General features: G+C 38.0%; 1 protein-coding gene across 3 annotated transcripts; it reads left to right on the top strand.

Annotated features, from left to right (window-relative positions):
• Positions 1-346: 346 nt before the first annotated feature.
• On the top strand, positions 347-25,273 carry LOC109203481 (uncharacterized). Of its 3 annotated transcripts, none has more exons than XM_019362865.2 (6): positions 347-428; positions 20,815-21,147; positions 21,244-21,582; positions 21,943-22,053; positions 23,639-23,703; positions 24,610-25,273. In XM_019362865.2, exons 1-6 carry the CDS (start codon positions 386-388, stop codon positions 24,733-24,735), a joined length of 1,017 nt encoding a protein of 338 aa, XP_019218410.1. In that variant the 5' UTR covers positions 347-385; the 3' UTR covers positions 24,736-25,273. The 3 variants fall into 3 exon arrangements, with proteins under 3 accessions (XP_019218410.1, XP_019218402.1, XP_019218404.1); XM_019362857.2 differs by lacking the exons at positions 20,815-21,147; positions 21,244-21,582; positions 21,943-22,053; positions 23,639-23,703; positions 24,610-25,273 and adding exons at positions 574-936; positions 1,033-1,371; positions 1,957-2,061; positions 7,305-7,369; positions 7,920-8,343 and having other exon boundaries at positions 352-428; XM_019362859.2 differs by lacking the exon at positions 347-428 and adding an exon at positions 20,598-20,681.
• The last annotated feature ends 916 nt before the right edge of the window (positions 25,274-26,189 follow it).

Here is a 26,189-nt window from a genome sequence, read left to right as displayed (position 1 = left end):
AACAGCTAATGACTATTTGACTTTTTCCTTTTTGAGTTGTGCTAATCATAAAGCATATTAAGCATCATGTGCTTAAAATGACAAATTGGACATTAGAAACGAACAAAATTTGTTTTCAAATGTAAAGTTAGTTGTATTTATGTGTAATTGTCTACCTGTATTTCCATGCTTATATTAGGTTTTTGTTCCTGCAAAATCATCAATAGAAACTGATGATTAGCATCTAGATTCACTGTAAATGGTTTGGTAAATTTTACAGGAAGTGCTTTTTCTTTTCTTCAGCCAATCGCTACAGTGTCGACTTTGTAAACCTTGTCAGCTTGCCAGAAAATCTTCTTTTGAGTGGGAAGACATCAGTTGTGCAAGAGAAGGCTGAAGTATCACAATGATCGAAAGATTGATTTCTTTGATTCTTCTAAGTACATTGTGTGAGTTTACTTCTTCTACACTGTCAGATGTATCATTTTAAACAATATAAAACAAAATATATGAGGCTTTGTAATATTCTACATTACACTACAAAAAGGTTTTTCTCTTGTGTTGTAACTTTTACTGTTTGTCTCTTTTCCTTAGCTGTGACTGAAATGAACGAGGTTCCTCAGCAGATCTCTTTAACTGTGGTTAAACTTGGAGATAATGTGACTCTGACATGTGCACTGTCTGGAAGTGATACAAAGTTGTTTTACTGGTTTAAGCTGAATTTTGGATATATGATTCAAACAGTTACTAAAGGAACTTTAGTAACTAAAGGAAATTTAGTAACTGTTTCCTTCAATGGACAATTTAACAACTCAAGATTCAGTGCCACAAAAGTGGGTAATGTGCTTTCTCTCACCATAAGAAATGTAAGCAAAGAAGATGAAGCAACATACTTCTGTCAAGCAGGATCATCACAAAATATTAGCTTTACTAATGGCACAATTTTGGCAGTGAATGGTAAAGTATATTCATTTGACCGTTTATATCATAACTGTGTCTAAACCCAAACAATTACAATTAATACCATTAAATGTCTTTTTGTGAATCACACAGGACCTAAAATCCCGCAGAAATCTATCACCGTGAAACAAACTCCAGATGTGGAATCAGTCCATCTGAGTGAGCCAAAGACTCTACAATGTTCCCTCTTGTCTAAGGACAAAAATGGCAAACATCAGTCCCCAAATGAAGAAAAAGTGCACTGGTTTAAAGGTGTAGCAGAATCCCATCCTGGCATCATTTACCACGGTAGTATCAAAAATAAAGAGGACGGGAGATGTGACTACAGTTTGTCCAAAACTATAACAAATTCACCTGGTGCTTGGATGGACTACTGTGCTCTGGTCACATGTGGAGAGATCCTGTTTGGTAAAAGAACTAAAGTGGAGATAGGTATGTTTTTAAAATATTATTAACATCTTTATTTATAATTTATAATTCCTGTGAGTTTGTTCATGAATAAACAAGAGATAATCTCAGGCCTCTAAAATGAATTTGAGTTAGATTGACTAGACGTACTAACAGCTCAAAATACTTTAACATAAGATAACCTGATACTGAGTGGGTTATGTATACAGCTTATGTTACTAAGGTTATATAGCCAGGTTCATAATAAACTCACTTTAAGGTTAACATAGCTTGCCAACCCATTAATCTTAATTCATTCTTGTGTGTAAAGAATAAAAAGTGCATTTGAGGTTGCTGAGAATAAATGTTGTCTGCACCCATTTTGCCATTAACTGCAGTTTTTAAAAATTACCATTGAACTTGTGATATGTAAACTATTGCTGGATGCATAAAAAATGATAAACATCTATTTTAACTTATGATAATTTATCATTAAAGTACCATATAATTAGGAAATTAAGTCAAGTAGCTGCAGTCTTAGATGCTTTGTTTTTAGCTTTTCCTGACACAAGACTTAGCTTCTTAAATACAGAGATGTTAAGTGTCTGCTGCGATGTTTTCTCGTTCCAGAGTTCCCAGTCGTTACTGTGCTTGGGGCACTGTTGACCTGCTCTGTGCTTGTGAATTTTGCCATATTCACAAGGTTAATTCTGTCTGGTGAAAATCAGTGCAAAGGTAATTCATACACACACACACACTTGAACATATATTTATTTAGCAAAGACATTTATTTAGCAAAGGCATTCACTTAATACTGAAAACGTTCCCCGGCAGTACATTTTTATGTACTTATAAAAAAAAAAACAGCTATACCCATATAAACAAATATGCCATGTAGGAGAGAAAAAGGTTTGGACACAGCTTTTCATTTAATGGTTGTTATTTATTTTTATGACTATTTACATTGTAGATTCTCACTGAAGGCATCAAAACTATAAATAACTATGAATCAACATGGAATTATATAGTAAACAAAAAAATAATAGTGTGAAATAAGTCAAAACATGTTTTATATTTTAGATTCTTCCAAATAGCCGCCCTTTGCTTTGAGTACTGCTTTGGACACTCTTTGCATTCTTTCAGTGAGCTTTGTGAGGTAGTTACTTGAAATGGTTTTCTAACAGTCTTGAAGGAGTTCCCAGACATGCTGTTTTCAATTTTGAATAAATCCCCAACAATGACAAAGCAGCCCTCACAACATCACACCTCCTCTTCCATGCTTCATGGTGGAAGCCATGCATGTAGAGACTCTCCGTTCACCTTTTCTGCACTGCACAAAGACACAGCGGGTGGAACCAGATCTCAAATTTGGAATCATCAGGCCAAAGCACAGATTTTCCACTTGTCTAATGTCCATTCCCTGTGTTTCTTGGCCCAAACAAATCTCTCTGCTTGTTGCCTTTCCTTAGAAGTGGTTTGTTAGCAGCTATTTGACCATAAAAGCCTGATTCGCACACTCTTGGTCTGGGGCAGTCCTCATGAGCCAATTTCGTCATAGCGTTTGATGGTTTTTGCGACTGCATTTGAGGAGACATTTAAAGTTTTAGCAGTTTTCTAGACTGACTGACCTTCAGTTCCTAAAGTAATGATGGACTGTTGTTTCTCTTTTTTTCCCCCATATTTAACACATATGTCCGGAGTTTTGGGGTCAAATTTGTTTAATAATGTTGGGGTGATATATGTTCTCATTAGCCATTTATACTGAATTGTTCAGGGCTCTAGACTAACTTTTTGCCATGGGCGCACCGGTACGCCTAACTTTAAAAATTTAGGCGTACCGGCACAAAAGTTAGGTGCACTCAAATTTTTCAACCGCATCACTTAACACCACAGTTTTACATGTGCACTTTCTTTGGGGGGAAGTCCATACAGACAATATTCATTTCTAAATTATTAACTAACAAACTTGTGCTTAAATTGCTTTGTCAATATTGTAGAAAATGTTAAACTTAATCATCATCTTGGCCTCCTCTGACGACCTGTTTGCTGCTGCCTGCTGCTGAAAGGCAGTGGGGAGAGGGGACACTTGGGCAGTGCATTTATTGCAGCATATAATGTGTTTCCTGGATACACTGTGCTTTTTCAGCATTCAAAGATTGATGGCACCGTGTCAGAGCACTGGCTATGAATTTCAGACGGATCAGGCCTTAACTTAACACAAAAGTTATCAATAGTTCTTTTCATCTTTTCTTATTACCCACAGCTACATCCACTTCTGTCGGGCCTAGGCTGCTCACTAGGGCTGGGTATCATCACTGATTTCTATAATCCATTCGATTCCGGTTCTCAAAGTCCTGATTCGATTCAATTTAGCCTCAGACAGTCAGAAATATTATAATTCTGATCATTTATCAGTACTGATACACATGAAACTTCATCAGAATTGTGAACATCACAGCAGATGCCTTTGTGTGAAAGTAACTGAGAATAAAACACAGAAAAACATGAAGGAGATTTTCCTGGTCTGGCGTTTTATAGCAGATAACCTTAAAAATATTCTGCAATTTTGCATAATTTTAAGAAGTTTAAATTTCTTCAGTATTGAACAGCAGAAATTAGGCTTTCTTGTCCGAGGTCATTTAAGTGAAAACAAAGAAAAAGAAAAGAAGAAGAAAAGAAAAAGACAGCAGCCGACAGCGCTGTAAACAACGGTAGACTGGTGGGTAATAAGTGAATGGAAAACAGAGATTTGAGACAGTAAACTGTTCTTGAAGTACAGAGAGAGAGGGAGAGAGGGAGCTGTGCATGAAGTGTGATTTTTATCGTGGTGGAAGCAAAACAGCAAAAGTCAGAGGGAATTCATGACGACATTGATCAAATGTGAAGCGTAGTTTGCTGCTTCTTTTGCTGCTGGCTCGGCGAATTTTGGTTGGAGAGACAAAACCTGCAGCTCAGAATCTAGCGCAAAAAAGATGGAAACACAGCGCGGACCCGACGCATCAGAATCGCTAAGCTCCGACAGCGTGTTCGAGCCGTGGGGTGAGAAAGCCGAGAAAGACAAAGCTGATTCTGATGCGTTGGGTCCGCTCTGTGTTTACGTCTTTGTGTGGAATCCGTTAATGAATTGATATCGCTTTATTCAAGCTACTCACCTCTCTCTTCCACCTGCACTTTCAACTGGACCACGGCCAATCAGAGAGGTCCCGCCCCTGACTATCTCTGATTGGTTTAGTCCACAATAGGGGCATAATGTGGGTCTGTTGTTGAGAGTTGCAGAGATTTTTTTTTTTTTTTGTTACCCGAAAATATTTGGTCGCACCGGTGCGACCAAATATTTCTTTTTAGTCGCACCACTGAAAAATTTGGTCGCATTTGCGACCAAATTGGTCGCACTCTAGAGCCCTGGTGTTTATAGATTGTGTTTGGGCTTTCAAGCAGGCTTTTTGCCATTCCTCTGTAGTTATTCTACACATTAAGTCTTGACACCATGCGAGTCTTTCTTTTTCTGAGGATGTCTGAGAGCCATCTCTGAGGTTGCTGTAAAATGGGATATTAAAGCCTTCTTCAGCTGATGATTTATTGCTATGTCCTCTAATGAGTTTAAAGTGGGCAGTCTTAGGGATTTTTAAGTTTTTGAAATGAAGCTTCTGATTTGAAGAAATTTGAAGAAATGTTTGGTTGGAATGCCAAATTTCTGTGTCAAGCCATTAAAACACAATAGGGTGTCCTTGTCAAATAGGTCTGCAACTTTGCACAGACATACACATTTTAAAACCCTAATCTTTCCAACAGGGTTTAAAGGCCCTATTGCCCCAGATAGGTGAGAATTGGGATAGTGCTGGTGTTTCATTTTTAAACTTGAGTGCATCGAACCAGACACGGATGGTATTTTTAACAAAGAGGTTCGATGTATCTTTCATCAGATCTTTATACTTTGCAGAGTACAGGTAAGTGCTGAGCGGTAAGGAGGTAGTGCTTGTCCTTTCTAAATTTACCCAGGGTAAGGTTGTCGTTGAAAACCAGCATGAGGCTGCAGAAAGCTGGGCAGCCCAGTAGTACCATTTGAGGTTTGGAACACACAAACCTCCCCTGTCATACGGGAGATATAGTAGCGAAAGGCGCAGTCTGGCTCATCTATTATTCCAGATTAATTTAATGAATATTGTTTTTGCCTTTGTGAAGAAGTCATCTGGAGGGCTGAGAGGAATGACTTGGAAGAGATATAGAAATTTTGGGAGAATGTTCATCTTGAGAATATTTACGCGTCCAATCAGAGAGATTGGCAGCATAGACCATCTATTGATTAAGTCAACAACAGAGTTGATAGTTGGAGAGTAATCTGCATGTACCAAATCATTGATTTTTGGAGTGATTTTTATACCTAGATAGGTAAGACTGTCTCTGGCAACTTGAAACATTGTTTGAATAGGTGGTTTAATTCTTTCAGAATGTTTAAAGAAGAGGATGGCCGACTTGGATTCATTAATTTTATAACCGGAGATGTTGCCAAAGGAGTTAATTGTTTTGAGTAGCTGGGGAATTGAGCTCTTTAATTTGGACAGCATTAAGATAATGTCGTCCGTGAATAATCCAATTTTGGACTCAATATTATTTGTTCTGATGCCAGAGATATTTTGGTTGCTCCTTATCGCAATAGCCAATGGTTCAATTGCTAGGATGAAGAGAAGAGGCAAAAGAGGACAGCCTTGGCGTGTACCTCTACCTAGATGGAATGGTCTAGATATGATGTTGCTAGTTCTAACTGAGGCTATAGGTTTATTATATAATATTTTGACCCAGGTCATGAAGTAACTGCCAAAGCCAAACTGAGACAGTACCTTATAGAGATAGTTATGTTCGACCCTATCGAAAGCTTTTTCTGCATCCAAGGAGAGCAGAGCCATGTCTGGATGTTCTGAATTTAAGTAAAATACATTCAATACTCTGCGAATACCATGCTGCGCTTGCCGGCCTTTTACAAAACCATTCTGGTCAGTATCAGCGAGAAGATGAAGGTACCGTTCGAGTCTATTTGCCAGTACTTTACTTATTATCTTGGCGTCAGAGTTTATTAATGAGATTGGTCTATAAGGTTCACATTTTGTAGGCGGTTTCCCAGGCTTAGGGAATACCGATGGACTGTTGTTTCTCTTTACTTAGCTCATTGGTTTTCACCATAATATGAATTCTAACAGCTGTCAAATACGGCTGTGTACCAACCTGACTTCTGCACAACACAATTGATGGTCCCATCCCCATTAGGAAGGGAAGTAATTAGGGTGGATGAGGTTCGCCCTGAGTTCCATGAAAGCTTTGGATGTTGTAGAGCTCTTTTGGTTGACACGCCTCTACAATGTTGTGTGGATATCAGGGGTGGTACTTCTGATGCCTCCTGGGCGCCTCCTGGGTAAGGTGTTCCGGGCAAGGAGCAGACCCACGACATGCTGGAGAGATTATATCTCTCAGCTGACCTTCGAACGCCTGGGTGTTCCCCCTGACAAACTGGAGAAGGTGGCTGGGGAGAGGGAGGTCTGGGCTTCTCTGCTTAAGCTGCTGCCCCTACGACTCAGCTTCAGATAAGTGGAAGAAGATGGATGGATGGAAGTTTTTTACTTCTGGAAAAAAGACCAATGATATTTTAAACCAATGAGTCATGTTAAACAAAATGTGTGGTTTTTCAGCATATTTCTGTATGATGTTTCAGTTCGACTCTATTGTGTGGGGTGAAAAAGTTAAAATTCACCACTGTCAGAAATTTAAATTTTAAATCAATTCCTAGCAGTTCATGGAAATTTTCCGGACTAATTTTCTTTTTCTAAAACTATTGTTAGCATTTTCACCACAATTCTGCATAGAAATAAACAAAAACAAAAATTGGCAGTGGGAAATGCTCAAACAATTGGTTCTTGATTTTGACGTGACAAGCACTTAAAAAAATCCTTAAAAAAACATTTTCAATGTCTTCTTTCTATGAATAGGAAAAGCACCAGTCTTTAATGATGTTGGACAAGAAAGATCATCTGCCAACCAAATAAGCGATGAGGTACACACACACACACACACACACACGCACACACACACACACAGAGTCCTATAGCAATCTATCTATAATGAAATGCATGACTTGACTTTGATCATAATATTGGATAGGTTGAAACACACAGAACGAGGAACCTAAAGATTTCATACAAGAAATAGAAAGCAGTTTGATGTTGTGAAATACAAGGGCAAAAAAAGATAGAAAAACTAGGTTTGATCTGAAAAGTAGGTGTCAAATGATGGTCTAGTAATCAATCACATCTGACATCCCACCTAGAAGTCCTTTAAAGTAAACAATGACATGTTTACTTTAGTGTAATATCTGTACTTGAGATATACGTTTTCATGATCACAACTAGAGAATGGTTATGAAACAGCTGCAGTGACCATTGCATGGAAACATGAAGTCATGTCAAACAAGACTGTTACCTAAAGACAAACAATAAAAATAAAAAAAATGTCTGTGCATTGTTCTCTGTGTTATTTGTGTTTATGTGTTCTGAGTGTTTAAAAATATTTTCAAAAGTTTGTTAATTTCTTTTAATAATTTACAGGAGGGTGAAGAAGTAGAATTAAACTACGTGGCTCTGGATTTCCCCTCAAGAAAATCTTCAAGATGGAAGAGTAAGGAGTCACCAGAGTGCACCATATACTCTGGCATCAGAGAGGGCCTGTAAAAGGCTGTCCCCATTAAAAAGGCAGAGTGGGGTTTTTTTTCGTTGTGTTATTGCCGTAAGTCAAATTCTTTTAATTGCCTTTATGAAGATTTTTTGCCAGGATTCTTGTTCATGTACTCTAGACTGATTAAATAGGTAGAGTTGTTACCATATATATGCAATGTATGTTTATTGTGTGGCAGACTGGTAGCTGTGCAAAAAGATGTTTTTTAGTCTTTATATAGCATGTTTGTACTTTATGGTCTTGTAACCTCTTACTCTTTTGCTTGTTATACCTAAAGCTAAATAGCATCATGCTTATCTGCTCACTGTGGAAATACATTTATAAAAAATAATAGAAATAAAACATATTGATTGTATCCACCATTGGGTTTGTTATTCAAAAAAGTGATGCATTACACATTACTGGTTATTTTTCTTAAACGTAATGTAGTATATTACTTATTTACAACTTGAAACTGAATGGCATGGTCAGATAAATTAAAAATATTTAACTACTTTATTAGTCCCACATGTGGGACTAATAAAGGTTATCTTATCTTATCTTATCTTATCTTATCTTACATAAAAAAGGTCTTGATGCATGCTCAATTATTCAGGTAAGTAAATCTCCAAAAGTTGATTCTGTTTATCTGGACGTAGCGTTTTCAGTGGAAGAAACGTTGTGTGTTGTACAGTTCTTTCCATGCCTTTTGATATGAGATATTACACAATATGATGTTTTGACATTTTTTTTCAAGATCAAATTTGACCTTTTTTATGTATCCCCAAAAGTTGATTCTGTTTATCTGGACGTAGCGTTTTCAGTGGAAGAAACGTTTCATCACTCATCCAAGTGACTTCTTCAGTCTCAGCTGACTGCAGGTTTCTCCAATCTTATAAACAGTACGTTTGCATAATGACTGAAACCAGCCCACTGAAGGAACAATGGGCTGGGAGGTCAGTTGCTTCATCAGAATTATGCAAATTCTCATGACCATTCATCAACAGCCACTGATCAAAGACCACTGATTAATGGCCATGAGTACTATTCTGCACAGACATTTTTATTTTTTAGTTTTAGTACTATTCTGCCCTTTCACTTAACTAGGCAGATAGATAACCATCATCTCATGTAGAAAAAAACACACTGTTGTTCCTTTCTGGCAGATTTATTCAATTGGATGCATAGCATGGCTTTTTGAAATACATGAAAGGATGAATGGCAAAACTGTAAACAAAACACAAAATATCCCGTGTGAGCAGGATATTTGTTACAACCAGAAGATGATATGACCCGTTACTTTGCAAAGCAAAGCAGAACTAAACAAGCTAACAAAGTTAACATTTGCAGTTAGATAGTGCTACTTAGCGTCTAGCCTAATATCAAATGAAGCACATCATTAGGTGAATTCACTTGCTCAAACTATCACAAGCAACTCACAGCAGTTAGTGCCAAACACACACTGGTAAAACACAACATTACTGCCAATTTACAGACTGTGATGGCTTAAGAGGTAGCATAGGCAGGCACAGGAGTAGCTAACTGTCCTTCTCCCATTAGACAGGAAGTAGTGAGAGATAGCCCTTTTCGAAGGATGTCAAAATAAAATGAACAGTGGCCCAGAAACAAATAAAGATTGCATGAACTCATATAACACCACATAACATGTGGGGCGACTCTTAAGGAGCCAGAACAAGTACCATTCACAGAGAGCTGGGGAATGGCTGCAATCACAGCATTGTAAGATGGTGAAAGATGTACCCTTAGACCCCCTCCTTGATTCAGAGATGGTCTTTCCCTTTTCACGTAAATGGCCTCCTTGACTCCGCCCTCAAACCAGCCTTCCTCCCTGTGCAAGATGTGTACATCCTCATCATTGAAAGAGTGTCCACTGGCCTGTAGGTGTAAATAGACTGCAGAGTCCTGGCCTGATGAGGTAGCTCTTCTGTGTTGTGCCATCTGCTTCGCCAGAGGTTGTTTGGTTTCCCCGATGTATAAATCCTGGCAATCCTCCTGGCACTTAACAGCGTACACTATGTTACTCTGTTTATGTTGGGGGACACGATCCTTGGGGTGGACCAATTTTTGGCGCAGTGTCTTTTGGCGTTTAAAAGCCACAGAGACCCGGTGTTTAGAAAAAATGCGTCTCAACTGTTCCGATACTCCTGACCCATACGGGATCACTAAAGGTTTTTGCTTTGTCAGCAGTTGTCCTTCTCTCTTGAATCGGCTGGAACTTTCTTTTGGCACCTTCCCAGCTTTGACAAAAGTCCAGCTGGGATAACCACATTTACTCAGGGGCTTCTTGATTTGATGTTCTTCTGCTTCCCTGTCCGCTGTGTCTGTGGGGATGGTGTTCGCTCTGTGTTGGAATGTCAACTCTCTGTGAATGGTACTCATGGCCATTGATCAGTGGTCTTTGATCAGTGGGCCTTGATCAGTGGTTGTTGATCAATGTTCATGAGAGTTTGCATAATTATGATGAAGGAACTGACCTCCCAACCCATTGTTCCTTCAGTGGGCTGGTTTCAGTCTGTATGCAAATGTGCTGTTTATAAGACAGTGACCTGTAGTCAGCTGAGACTGAAGAAGTCACTTGGATGAGTGACGAAACGTTTCTCCCACTGAAAACCCTACGTCCAGATGAACAGAATCAACTTTTGGGGATACATAAAAAAGGTCAAATTTGATCTTGAAAAAAAATGTCGAAACATCATATTGTGTAATATCTCATATCAAAAGGCATGGAAAGAACTGTACAACACACTTTTTTATTTATCAATACCTAACAATCTCACAATGATGCCAAAAAGTTTAACATAATCACACACTTCTTGAATAGATCTTAAATTGAGAGATTAAGCTAAGATGGGGCCTGATCAACTTTCTTTGTTAGGAGCAGGATTTTAAATTCTATTCAGGATTAGTTATAGCACTTTCAGAAAGTGTGTGCTTTGGTGTTTGAAAGCCACAGACGTGGTGTTTTGAGAAAATGCGTCTCAGCTGTTCCGTTATGGCTGGATATCGTCACTGATTTCTATAACTGACTTGATTGTGATTCACAAGGTCTAGATTCGATTTATCAAATTTTTACTCAGACAGTCAGAAACAATATAATTCTGATAATTTATCAGTACATATCTATATTTTTAACTCCCTTAAAATATTCTGCAGTAGATCAAAAACTGAAAAAAAAAACATTAATCAGAATATGAACATTGATGCTGATGAAGTGAAGCAGAGCAAATTTCCAGACTTTTATTCGAGACACAGCTAAGCATTTTGCAATTTGGCATATGTTGTAAAAGTTTAAATTTCTTCTATATTGAAAAGCAGAAACTAGGCTTTCTTGACACAACGGTAGACTGGTGTGTAATAAACAAGCAAATGACGCTATAGATAGATGGAAAAATCTGGATAGATCTATCTATCTACCTACCAAACAGGCTAGGACCGCTCCTGCCTCCCTTTGTTTATGTGTGTGTCTCGTCTCCATATTTGTATTCTCTCTGTGTACCTTTCTCTCTCCCTGTGCCCTTTTAGCAGTGTCTCTGTGATTCATCTTTTGACTCCGTTTACCCCTGAGGCTGTGTCAAGTCTATGTGTCACAACGTCTCTGTGTTTCCTGTTTTATTTTGACAGTCTTGTGTTCCGTGTTAAATGTGTTTGGTTTTTCTTCCCTTGGTCTCCTCACCCTTAATTTGTCCCAGCTATTTCCATATGTGTTTCCACCTTTCCGATCACCTCCTTTCTGTATATATTGTGTGAGTTTTCCCCTGATGTGTCTGTGTTCTTCCCGTGCTCCTCCTGAGATTCCTTGTTTCCACGATTTTCTAGTGATCTGGGTTTTGTGTATATTTATTAGTTCTTCCCAGTTTAGGTGTTTCTCAGTTTAGTTTTGTTATCTTGGCTTTTTCCAGTTTGTAAATTTCCCTTAATAAACGGCATGCCCTCAGTTAATCTCACTTTGTCTCCTGTGGTCTGTGCTTGTTTTCTCACATAAAAAGTAAAACAAATGAGCTGCCTCCACAAATCATGACACTTTCCCTATATTTTCAGTGTTGACTCTTTCTAATGATACAGTCAGAATTCTGTCTGCTTTAACAATTCTCACGTTATCTTTAGAATAGTGATAAACAGAATTCTCACTGTGACCTCAGAATTCTGATTTTCTTGTCAGAATTCTCACCTTGTTCTCATTCTATTCAAGGCTTTACCTCAGAAGTTTCACTTTTTTGGTGGTATTTTGCATTTAGAATTCTCTGTCTCATCAGAATACTGATGAGGTAATAATGAGAGGACCATAATCTCTGATAAGGAAATGTTTCAAGTTCCTGAGATATGACAGAATGTATTAAAAGTCAGGGACCAAAATGGCCACAGTGCACATGGAAAGGACTAGCTGGGGCCCGGTAGCTAATCACATGTTGGCTCAGTTCAACTTTAACAAAGTTGTATTCAGTAAAAGACTAGCCATGGCATATATTAGCAGGGGAGAATTTCATTAGTTACAAGATAAGATTTGAGTGTTTGTCATCACTTGTAGAATATGTTGGGCCAACATATTCTCCTATTAGACAACAGCAAATGAACGTAACCAATATTCCTTTTATGGATCCACTTTAATTTTTACAGTAGTGTTTTTAGTCCTATTAATTGTGAAAAAATTCAACAATGTGTTTGTGCAATCCACATGAGATGTCAGTTTTTTAGTTTCTGTGTGGGGTGCTAACATTTCGAACCCACAGTCTAGGTTTTTTTTTTTTAACACTAGCAGATATCAGAAATAGTGTGCATACAATTCACTTCTGAAATAAAAGTTGGTCTATGAGAATTTTCTTTTAGCAATGTGATTTCCTTTGTTGTTTCTACAAAGAAAGAAATGTGATTGCACTATCCTCCACATTGTGGTATTTGCTTACAATAATCTGGGTTAAAAGCCTCTCTTTTAAAAAGAAGTTTTTTGCTTATCAAAGTCAAGAGTCTAAGGACCTCAAGGCCGTTTGTGGTAAGTTTAAATTGCAGGCTGCAGAGAACGGGGGGGGGGGGGGGGGGGACTCCAAACCTCCCTCCGAGAGCATGAGAGTGGGAATGGATGTTTGTATCTGTGTGTGCCTGTATGTCTATGTGTCAGGTTGAGTATCAGACGCCACCTCTCTAGGGACATCTCAGGCCCTCCAAGGTATGGAGGGCTATCCCCCCACACCACTTCCCCTGCCAGTGGCAGACGCCCTCAGACATCGGTGCGTTGGTGGTTCTTTGTGTCCGGGGATGGGCGTCCGGGTACACACCGGCTCACTCTTGGTGGCTGCTTGTCGGGGCCTGGAGCCTATGGCTCGCTCGGGCCACTTTGGGGATGGGGTGCCCTCAGCCTCTCGGCCTGGGCTCAGTCACTCTGGCACAGATGGCTGCCGGTGGAGCTCACGGGCACGTCACTGCAACCCCCCTGGCTTCTGCTCCACGGCTGCTGAGTGACCCCTCATCTGGGACTCTCCTCAGCTCTTTCTGTTGGTCTTCCTTGGTCTCTTGTGTTCTGGGGGCCTCTGGATGTCTGGAGTCTTGATCGCCTCCATACCTGCTTCATGCCCTGGAGGACGGGGCTGTGGCCCCCCACACCTTCTAACAGATCATTACATGAAGGAACCTTTTAAATACAAGCGCGTCCATGCTCACAGGTGTACACACGGGTGCTTACACACACAAACTACACCCTTTTTGGCTCCTACCTCAAAGCACACTGTGCGCTGTCGATCTTACGTGCTGCACAATAATGTTTAATATTTAGTATTTACTGTTATATTCACATAGATCATCATGATGTTGTTTATTATGTTGCTCTTTTTTTTTCTTCTGCTTGTTTTCTCTTTTTTCTTTCTCAACAGGTGATCCAGGTGATCGATATATGTATTTTTTGTCTGCTTATTTTGTTGGTTTTTGTTTTTTGCTCTTTTTCCCCATCCCTCTTCCCCGCTCTTTTTCTTTCTCCCCTTTCTTTTCCCCAGTCAAGTCTGTCCCGTATTTAGCAAGTGAAAATAAAATAAAATAAACAATAAAAGGTGAATCAAATAGACCATTACAGCAAGGCTGGGATGGTCCATTTGGTAAAGTAAATCCGTTGGGCATCTTTCTTCGCCTTTAGACAATAATTCTGATGGCAAAAGAGCCAAACAGGACAGGCCAAAAAAAAAAAAAAAGATTTAATCACACAAATCTAAATATAACATATTTAACCTCATGAATCACAAAAACTTTCCCTCAACAGAGAATTATTTTTTAACTTTGACTTTAGGCACACAACTACTAACCTTTGTTGTAGTTGTGTGCCTAAAGAGTCATTTTTGTACAATGTTATATTAATTGAAACAAAATGAGGCCATATTCAGGAAGGAAGGTCTACAAACTATCAACAGCTTCAGCTAAAAATAGCCTGCGGCAAGTTCTTGTGAACTAGATTCATGTCCTGTTGATGCCCAGATGCATATGCATTCTGAGTGAACAGGCTTATTGGGGTGTGGGAAGCACAGAAGTAGCCAGTCACAGCTTGCATCTTGCAGTTCACATGTGGCTTTGCTTGTTTTTTCACAAACACTGATACTGGCATATACTGCAATATTTGAAAATGAAAAAGTACAGGACTCCTGCTGATTCAGTCAAACTATTTTTACACAGCTGCCTGTGCACCGCCAATGTGATAGCTTATAATGATCACTGCTTCCACACATAAACATACATAAAGTCTTAGTAGGTCAGGTCATGATCAGATTGCACTGTTACAATATTTATAAAGTGTTTTCAATATTTCTGGGCTTTTTATGTTTCATTTTTTAAAAACACACTTTGATACTAGAATACTTTGGCACCTGCATGCCAATAATTGGACACAGGATTACGTGCAGGAAAGATTTTGGCATGTCTCCATGTCTCTTGTGCTGGCTGCAAAGTATTACCACCATCTCGCATAAGAAGCAGATCGCATTCTCCTGGCTACCAGGATCTTCGGCAACTGGACGATAGTTCCCGACTCACCGACGGTATCTCCCGCGCCCCCACTGATTCTCCCAGGAGCCTCCAATTCATCGATAGTGGCTGGGATAGCGGCACCGCAGTGTTTTTACCATCAGCGTGACAGCGCCGTGGTGCCTTTGCAGTTTTAAGACCCAGGGAAATGAGGCCGCCGGTGCTCTGTAGTGGCCGTGATCGCTAGCGATAAGGAAAGGCTTTTCTTCATAGAGGACTCACGCTTGGGGAGATGTTTTCTGGTTTACTCCGGCTCCCAGAAGAGCCTCAGGAACTCTTGTGTCGCATTTGAATACCTCCCCAGTGGTATATTATTTAATCATAAAAAAGAATTGGAGATTTCCCATGTACCACCAAAGAGAGCCCAAGTACTACTAGTGGTACGGGTACCACCATTTGAGAAAGACTGGATTAGATTAAATAAAACTTTATTAATCCTTCCTCCAGGGTTTTCACACAGCTGAATAAACGTCAAACAGAAAACTGATTAAACAGAAGTGTGAGATGGTCAAGAATTTATGCCAGCGTCCGGTTATATTGTAGATACCAAGGAGCAGACGGCTGAGTTTCACTCCACCAAGAGAGCTCGTGATGTAATTCTGAAGGCTTGACAGTCCAATTTCACAGTTGCCCGAAAATCTCCCGGAGCCACCATTCTCCCGAATTTCTCCCGATTTTCCACCCGGACAACAAAATTGAAAAACCATATCCCTGATTGGCCCAGCCAATTCCAGTTTCCGACAATGGCAGCAGCTACTTCGTTTTAATATTGCTCTTATTACTCTTTCTGTGTCACAAAATAAACTTTTAACATATTTTCAGGCGAGAATGTAGCTGTGTAAACTTCAAATATCTGAGCCAGGGAAAAAAGCAAACTCCCAGCAGATCATTTTCAAACCCCGGCAGTCTTTCGCTACTCAGGTTAAACATGATATATAAGTCACTTAAATAACTTAAACATGTTATTGTTTGGCCTTTTTTGGTGTTTTATTTGATCGTGAGTAAATCAGTTTGGCTGACATTAAAGTTATTGGTTTAGATTAGATTAAATAAAACTTTATCAATCCCTCGGGAGGGTTCCTCCGGGGTTTTCACACAGCTGAATAAACGTCAACCGGAAAACTGATTAAACAGAAGTGCGAGATGGTTGAAAATTTACGCCAGCATCTGGTTATATTTTAGACAGTAAGGAGTAGACGGCAGAGTTTCACTCCACCGAGAGAGCTCGTGACGTAATTCTGAAAGCTAGACTGTCCAATTTCAAAGTTGCTGATTTCCGGCCTACCTGGCTTTCGGAGGACCTGTGCAACTTAGACCGCGAAAGCCGGGTCTTCAGGTGGATGCAGACTCTGAATTTGGGCAGCCCTGCTGTTTCCGGCTGGACAATAATAACAGTGACATTTAAATTATTTTATCTTATAAATAAACACTGTAAAATTAAATTTTTTTTGTATACATATGTATATGTACACCACCCCCCAACAGCCGTTTTGAATGTCTACCCTAATTCTGAGGTCTCAAGGTTGGCAAATATGCCTCAGTCGGGTGGGAGATGTATGTGATAGAGGCCCTTTCTCAATTCTAAAGTACGCAAGTCCGTACTCGCATTCTCGGCGAGTCCGGACTTGTCGAGAACCCGAGCATGGACTCGCGATTTGTACAATTGGAACACCAGCATACTTGATGGTGTCACAGGTCCGGAGTTTTTACTGCCATCCCCTCTTATTTTAACTGTGATTAATATGTTATGAAGCTTAACTTTAATCTCAGCCAAACTGATTTACTCAGGAACAAATAAAACAGTGAAATAAACCAAACATGAACATTTAGACATGATCTAAGTGACTTGTATATCATGTTTAACCTCAGTAGCGAAATCTCTATTAATAACAATAGTGTACATGTCGGCCTTAATAAAAACAAATAGGTGATGTTTTTTGTTTTTATTTTAGTGGACACTCAAAAATTACAATAGACAGCTGCTGGGATTTGGAAGAGAACTGAACAAATATTTAAACTATAATCTGATCATTTTGAAGCAGCCTTCAGAATCTCCATGTATTGAAATATTGAAATATATCTCAGCCAAACCAATTTACTCAGTAACAAATAAAACACTGAAATAAACCAGACATTAACATTTCAAGTTATCTAAGAGACTTCTATATCATGCTTAACCTGAGTAGCGAAAAGACCGCGGGGGGGGGTGAAAACAATGCGCTGGGAGTCCGCTGTTCTCACCGGCTCTAGTGATCCTCGACCTCCTGGTCTACTATGGAGCTGGTGGGTAACAGGCATCTCCGAAAACGTCGGAGCACATTTGGAAATATATGATATCTTGATAAATCGAGTAGATATTTGAAGCTTACACAGCTACATTCTCGCTTGAAAATAACTTAAAAGTTTATTTTGTGACCCAGAAAGAGTAATATTTAAAAGTTTTTAGCTGCGCTCCTCCGCCATTGCTGCGCTTGGGTTTTGGACGAAATGCATTCTGGGATATTTAGCTGTATGAATTACACACAAGTCACCACCAATGCATGCTCGATAAAACGGGCAGAGGCAGAACACATCCGGGAATTTTTCACGTTCTCGGCTTGATGCGTACTTTGAATTGGAACCGTACTTGGTCTCCGACTGATGACGTATCACGAGTACACAAGAACGCAAGTACGCACAAGTACAGGCCCAGAGTGTGGTCTGTGGTTCCACTGCGCAGGAGGGGTGATGGAGGTACAGCGCCCGGAAGACTGACAGGGCAGCGGAGCCAAATATATTAATCATGCTCTTTTTATTTCAGTGATACTGGGACTGGGAGTTGGGCTGTGAGAAAGCCAACAAACATATATAAATAAACATGTTTTACTGGTAATATGGCGCGTTCTGGGTCTTTCCTGACTTCAAACTCTTTTGGTCACTGTGACTGTTGGTGACTATTTTTAATGTTGCTCTTAATGATCTGCTACTGAGTATTATTCACAAGTTTGTGCTCACTTGTTTGTGCTGAATATAGTAACTTGATATAATGTTTTTTAATGTTTATGTTATTACTGTTTTATTTTTATTTTTAACTTTTGCTGCCCTATTGGCCAGGCCTCTCTTGGAAATAAGATGTTTTTTATTATACTTTATTTATCCAGGTGAAAAGTCTCATTGAAATTTAAAAGTAATATTATGGTTGATGAGTATATATGTATTTAAAGAAGAACTACAGTTTGGTGTGTAATTAGAATTAATTTATATCACTGACGCCTGATGGAAATTCTCTTCAAGATCTATACATTATACATTAGTTTTATGTTTATTTTCTACATCAACAACTGTACCTTTAATTTTTCTTTATTCTCTTTGTTATTATCATTATTATTTATATTGTCGAAGGAGTTTGCAAAGAAAAGCGTCTGGACTTCTTTAAGTTGCTTGAAGACGTTTCACCTCTCATCCGAGAAGCTTCTTCAGTTCTAAGGTCAAATGGCCGAGAGTCCCAGATTTAAACCCAGTGGGAGTATCCCCCCAATGAGGGACAAAGGACCCCCTGGTGATCCTCTAATCACATGCGCCAAGGTGTGAAAGCGGGTGTGGGACCTAATCAGCCAGGGTTTCGGGTGAGCCCATTGTGAAACCTGGCCCCACCTTGTCATGTGAATTCCTGAGGTCAGATGGCCCAGGATGTGAGTGGGCGTTAAGGCGTCTGGGGAGGGAACTCAAAACTGGATTATAGATGGCAGACAGTTGGTGTCGTAAACCACCGCCTCTGTTCAAAGATGGTCGCTCACAGTGGACATAGATGGCCTCTTTCACTCCTCTTTCAAACCATCTGTCCTCTCTGTCCAATATGTGAACATTGGCATCCTCAAAAGAGTGACCTTTATCCTTAAGATGCAGATGGACTGCTGAGTCTTGTCCTGTGGAGGTAGCTCTTCTATGTTGTGCCATGCGCTTGTGAAGTGGCTGTTTGGTCTCTCCAATGTAGAGGTCTGGGCATTCCTCACTGCACTGTACCGAGGAATATTTATATTATTTTATTATTATTAAATCCTCATATATTTAAAGTGGATACCACATCCTCATATTTATCTTGTAAAAAATAAGCACTAACTCATCTTACAGACAAAAATACTTAAGTTACAACAGAGGTCTTGAAAATATGGAAAGTGTACCAAAGATAAAAGGCTCTGCAGGCAACTTTGAGTCATGAACATTCATCCAAATTACATACATTTTGATGAAAAGTCATTTTAAGAGCAATGGAATATAAATCACTATTTCATGTTTTACATGAAACAAGACCGCCAGAGAAACAAAAAATATAGACCAGATAAACTTTTCTTACGCATTTTTTATCACCATGGAAACAAAAAGTAAAGCCTCAGAAATCTGTTGTACTGAATTGCTTCGTGAGAGGAATGCAAAATTTTTCTGTCACAGAGAGAAAACCCAGGCTTTACTGTCAGAATCACACAATTTCAGCTATGCATTGAAAAAAATCTATCGATAACAGGACACAGTAACTTGGAAAATATGTAGCACTAATTAAAAAAATCTGATTTGTAGGACACAGCATATACTTCTTCCAGTCAGTTTTTATCAAGACAATCAGTATGTGTCTGTTGTGGCCATATTTTCCCTCATTATTTCTCACCTTGCAGAAAATTACTCAGAAAGCTGCATCTTCTTCTGCTGTAAGTACTTGCCTTCAATGTCATGTCATAAAAAACGAACAAACCGAAAAAAAATAATAGTGTTTCCTCTTCTCATTGATGTTTGACAGTGTTTAGCTAAGTTTAGCCAGTAAGAGCTTTTGGTTTTAAATGACACTGAATTTATTTTGAGTCTATTTGAGGCACTTTGATCAAAAGATGCACAGTGTAAACAGAAAATAGCTTTAGAATAAAGTGTTATTTTATCAATATCAAAATTAGAAGATGCTTCTTTTAGCAGTTGTGAAAGTATTCAAGACAATGAACACAATGACCTAATTTTAACTTCACCATTTTTTTCATATTTAAATTTACAAAACAATCAAATTTAATAATTTGAAGATAAAAGGTAGATAGAAACTAGCAGACTGAGTGAAGTAAAGGATAATCACATTTTTGAATTGCATTACAATTTTAAATGAAATGTACCAACATATAACAATGTAATTATTTTACTAAAGTATTTACTTTTATATTTATGTTAGTAAAAGCACTGTGTTGAATAATGTTCTTTGTCCTATCACCAGCTTTTAGTATAAAAAAGGCTTTCTATAAAAGTATAAATTAATTATTGGTTTACCTTAATTATACAAGATTAATACAAAAACAACTACAGCTATTTGACTTTTTTAAAATATTTTTTTATATAGTGATGGAGTTGTGCTAAACATGAACCATATTTAGCATCATGTGATTAAAAAGACAAATTTAACATTACACATGATGATTAGCATCTAGACTCACTGTAAATGGCTTGGTAAATTTTACAGGAAGTGCATTTTTTTGTGTCAGCCAATCACTATGATGTTGACTTTGTAAACCATAATCAGCTTGTCACAAAATCTTCCTTTGAGTGGGTAGACATCAGTTGTGCAAGAGAAGGCTGAGGTACCACAATGATCAGAAGACTGGTTTCTTTGATTCTTCTAAGTACATTGTGTGAGTTTACTTCTTCTGCTCTGTCAGACGTATCATTGTAAAAAAAAAAAAATATATATATATATATATATATATATATTAGGCTTTGTAATATTCTACATTCTAACTATTACTGTTTGTCTCTCTTCTTTAGCTGTGACTGAAATGAATGAGGTTCCTCAGCAGATCTCTTTAACTGTGGCTAAACTTGGAGATAATGTGACTCTGACATGTGACCTCTCTGAGCCAGGGTTGTCTTACTGGTATAAGCTGAATTATGGATATATGTTTCAAACAGTTACTGAAGGAAGTTTTGACAAAATATTATTAAAAATTAACAACTCAAGATTCAATGCCACAAAAGTGGGTACTGTGCTTTCTCTTATCATAAGAAATGTAAGCAAAGAAGATGAAGCAACATACTTCTGTCAAGCAGGATCATCATTCAATATGACATTTAAAAATGGCACAATTTTGGCAGTGAATGGTAAAGTATATTCATTTGGTTGTCTTTGATAAGGGTGTGTCAAAACCTAAACAACTACAATGGATACAGTTTCATGTCTTTTTCTAATTACTACAGATCCTAAAACGCAGCATAAATTTTCCACAGTAAAACAAACTTCAGATGGGAATTCAGTCCATCTGGGTGATACAATGACTCTGCAGTGTTCACTCTTCTCTGAGAACAAAAATGACCCAGATCAGTGTCCAGATGAAGACAAAGTGCACTGGTTTAAAGGTGCATCAGAATCCTATCCAGGCATCATTTACCATGGCAGTATCAGAAATAAAGAGGACGGGAAATGTGACTACAGTCTGTCCAAAACTATAACAAACTCATCTGATGCTGGGACGTACTACTGTGCTGTGGTGACATGTGGAGAGATCCTGTTTGGTAAAGGAACTAAAGTGGAGATAGGTATGTTTTTAAAGTATTATTAACATCTTGATTTATCTGTAGTACTTTTTGCTGCATTAATTCCTAATAATTTGTGCATGAATAAGCAAGAGATATTCTCAGGCCTTTAATACTTTAATACTTTGACCATTGGCTACCATTGGTAAGTAAACTGTTACTGGATGCATAAAAAATTAACATACAAACTTTTATGACATTTATTTTTTTTTACTGAAATACTGCATACCTTGAAGATGGAGTTAATTTAAACCATCTATATGAAATGTTATTACTGTGAATTAACTGAGTGAGTAATGTACAGTATTATACTATTATAGAATTAGAATGTTAATTGTCTGCTGGGATGTTTTCTCATTCCAGAGGAGTTCCCTCTCATTACTGTGCTTGGGGCACTGCTGACCTGCTCTGTGCTTATGAATTTTGCACTGATTCTCACCAGAAAAAAAATCCAACCTCGTGAACACCGCAAAGGTAAATTAATCACATTTATAACATACTGTGTACATATAATTAATATTAAAAATTATTATACATATTCATAATTAATAATTATTAATAACAGCTAATTATTAATAATTAATATGAATACAAAGTTTCCTTATTTTACTTTTTACTAAACTGTAACCTTAGTTTCCTGTTCTTAGCTGATAGGAGTGGGACTCAGTATGGTCGATATTAATAATAATGGATTGCATTTATATAACGCTTTTCGAGACCCTCGAAGCGCTTTACAATTCCACTATTCATTCACTCTCACATTCACACACTGGTGGTGACAAGCTACAGTTGTAGCCACAGCTGCCCTGGGGCAGACTGACAGAAGCGCCATATCGCGCCATCGGCCCCTCTGGCCAACACCAGTAGGTGAAGTGTCCTAACCAAGGACACAACAACCAAGACAGACAGAGCAGGGGGTCGAACCAGTAACTTTCTGGTTACAAGATGAGCTTCCCAACCCCCTGAACCACGGTCATCTCAACTGTTACAATTGTCGCATTAGCTATTGATTCATCTGCTCACATGTGGCCAGAAGACAATATTAAGAAAAATCAATTAAATGCAGAACCAATAACAAGGTAAAACATTAAAAGTGAATACAAATACTAGGAATTATTTATACCAAAGGATCACTTCAAATATTGTTAAAATGGTGCCTTGTTGGATAGCTACCTGGCAGTAATGATGATATCGCCTTTTTTCCTGACTGCCATTTGTACAGCTCAGAGCTTGTCATTTATTTGCGTTTTCATTTCACAAAATTTGTGAATCATACCCATAAAAACAAAGCTGTCATCCCAGTCTTTTAAAATATTTGGGTTTAATTAATTATTGGCGTGTTTTTTGTTTTGTTTTGTTTTTTTTACACTGGTAAATATTTGCTAACTTTGGTTATGAAAAGTATTACATTGTCAGTACATTACACTAATTGAGATTTTCAGATTGACCCTTTCATCATTTTTTGTCTTTTACTATATAAACAGATTTGACAAATAGATTTTTTGATAAATGATTATTTATTATCTTAAAGCGATCTGTCATTTTTAACAAAATTAACAAACATTTTTTTTTAGCATTTCCATCACAGTTGTTATAGAAATTAATATACAGAAATAAACAAAAACAAAAATTGGCAGAGGCAAAATGCTCACCAATTATACATGAAGTGATGCATTTCAGTTACTTCTGAGGCATGAAAAGGGTCAGGATTATTTGCTAAGTACATGGATCTATCTATCGTTCGTAGCACATAATTATATCCCTACTTTACTACAGCTCAAATTGCTACTTAATAGATGAAGTGACAAATGCAGACAGTGAAGCAGAAGTGGTTTCAAACTGGTTTCAGTAGACAGATTTTAATCTAATAGATCCAGATTTCCGGATGCGATATTTTCATCCTGTATATAGCACAATGAACTAAAGCTGCTGCGAGAGCAAATGGAGGCCTTATAAAGTATTTCTATAATCTCAAACGAGATTGGTTTTTGATTCTGACCAGACAAGCACTTAAAATAAATATTTTTTTTCACTGTTAATGTCTTCTTTTTATAAACAGGAAAAGTAGAAGTCTTTACTGATGTTGAACAGGACAAATCATCCAGGGATCAAATGAGCAACGAGGTACACACACACACACACACACACACACACACACACACACATTATATTTATAGCTATCTATCTATTACAAAATACATGACTAGACTTTCATCATAATATTGATATTCTGCACTATTGATGACAAAGTGACTTCTTATTTTTAACCTCCTAAGACCCGAACTCTTCCACGGCATGCATTTTTAATTTCTCTTTGATATTTGGGCTGATTGGGACCTGGTGAATGTAAAAACAAAGAATTACCAGATCTTTTTTTTTTTTTTACCTGATTTTTGTTTCTAAGAAAAATAAGAGCCACATATGAGGATATTCATTTGAAATTTCAATAGAACAGTAGCAGTATAATGTCCTCGTCAGTGGATATCAGGCCCCTGTAGAGCACAATTGAGTATTTTGGTCTAAATAACCCAAAATGTGATGTCCACATATGTGGACGCCAGGTCCTAGGAGGTTAAGGTTGAAACACAAAACGAGTAAGCTAAACATTTTGTATAGGAAACAGGAAGCATTTTGATGTTGTGAAATACAAGAAAGTACAGACAGCAAAGATCAAAAAACTACATTTGCCCTGAAACCTAGATGTCAAATGTAATCAGTAATCAGTAGTAATCAGTTGCATCTGATATCCTCCTAGAAGTCCTTTATTGTAAATGATGACATGTTTGATTAGGTCACACTTTAGTGTAATATATGTACATTAGATATGTGTTTTCATGATGGTAATTTGTGACTCGCTTTGAAACACTTGCAGTTGCCATTACGCTGAAACATGAAGTCATCTTATGTTAGACTGCCATCTGAGGAGAAACAAACAAACAATGGCTATGCGATGTTCTCTCTTTGTGTGTTTATGTGCTGTATGTGTATTTATTATTTTCAATTTTTTATATTTTTGTTAATAATTTACAGGAAGGTGAAGATGTAGGACTAAACTATGTGGCTCTGGATTTCCCCTCAAGAAAATCTTCAAGATGGAAGAGTAAGAAGGAGTCACCAGAGAGCACCATATACTCTGGCATCAGAGAGGGCCAGTAAAAGGCAGATTTAAGGTTGATGCAGATGCCATTCCTCTGTGTAGATGAAAAAGGAAATTACAATGACAAAGACAGATTCTTTTGTAAGACGGATTCTTTTAATCACCTTAATGAAGATATTCTGTCAGGATTAGAGAGGTAAAATGGGGCACAACCATTAAGATACTTAAAGACAAATGGATTCGTAAATGAACTGGAAGCCAGTGAAAGGGAAGCTAAAACTGGAGTAAAGTCCTCTTGCTTGCTCGCACAAGATAAATATTGTATATAAAAGCATGTGTTCATGTTTCAAGGTTGTGTTTGGCCTGAATAGTTACACAGTTGCCTCAGTTAGAAAAAGCAGGGTTAGGACTTAAACAAATGGAGAGCTTATGAGGATGAGGATATCATGGTCCACAGTATCAAAAGCAGCTGTTAAGTCTAAAAGCACGAGTAACACGCAGTCACAGAATCAACTGCTAAACATATGTTGTTACAAACCACAAAAGAATGGACTCTGTACTGTTGTGAGTTTTGAACAATGTGAGTATACAAACATGGCAGTTTGTCTTGAAACAACAATTGTTTTTCACCTTTCTTTTCAAAATAGTATTTAAAATTTTTTCTTAAAATAGATTTTCGACTTTAATCTCAAAATTTCATATTTATTCTTAAAATGGGGTTTTTATTCAAAAAGTAATGCATTACTCTGTTTAATTCTTAAAAGTAATCCAGTATATTACTTAATTATGCCCCAGAGAAACTGATATGGGACACTCCATAATGTGAGCTGAACTACACTGTCACACGAATATGATTTAACTACGTAAACTGTAGGCTACAGAGCCACACACTGACACAAATCTATGTCTCTATGTCCGTCATGAGAACATGCGTACTGTTTGATCTCTCTTTTAGTGTTTGAGCATAAACACAAAGCCAACAATACAAAGTTTTTTTTTAATTTCTTGTGGATAAATGAAGAAACCTGGGTTATCCACAAACCAGCAGTGTTGGGTAAGTTACTTTAAATTAGTAACTTAGTTACATTACTAGTTACTTCTCTAAAAAAGTAACTCAGTTACTTCAAGTTACTCGTTACTTTCAAAGTAACTAGTTACTAGGGAAAGTAACTTTGGTTTTACTCAGAATTCTCTTGTTAATGTGTTGCTTCCGTAACTGGATACCCAGCCAGACTGCCAGTCTTCTAGCTTGCTTACTTGCCACAAGTGCACTGTGCCACCTACCAATAGAAAGGAAAAAATAATGTGCATATTTCCACGAGAGAAATCCCACGCCTGGACCGTCGTCGACCGCCGCCATGATTCTAGCCTGCTTTTTACATCCAACACAAAAACTGCAGTCGTGGTGCTTTTGATTGTACTCAGAACTTGGAAATTCTGTCTTCTGAATAGGAAGATGTAGGTAACACCAGACTGCAGATGAGCTGCATACAGAGCTGGACTGGGAGAAAAA

The sequence above is a fragment of the Oreochromis niloticus genome, linkage group LG2 (assembly GCF_001858045.2).
Source record: "Oreochromis niloticus isolate F11D_XX linkage group LG2, O_niloticus_UMD_NMBU, whole genome shotgun sequence".
NCBI classification, from domain to species: Eukaryota; Metazoa; Chordata; class Actinopteri; order Cichliformes; family Cichlidae; genus Oreochromis; species Oreochromis niloticus.
Note: the sequence above shows the minus strand (reverse complement) of the source record. Positions and strands in the feature narration are given on the sequence as shown.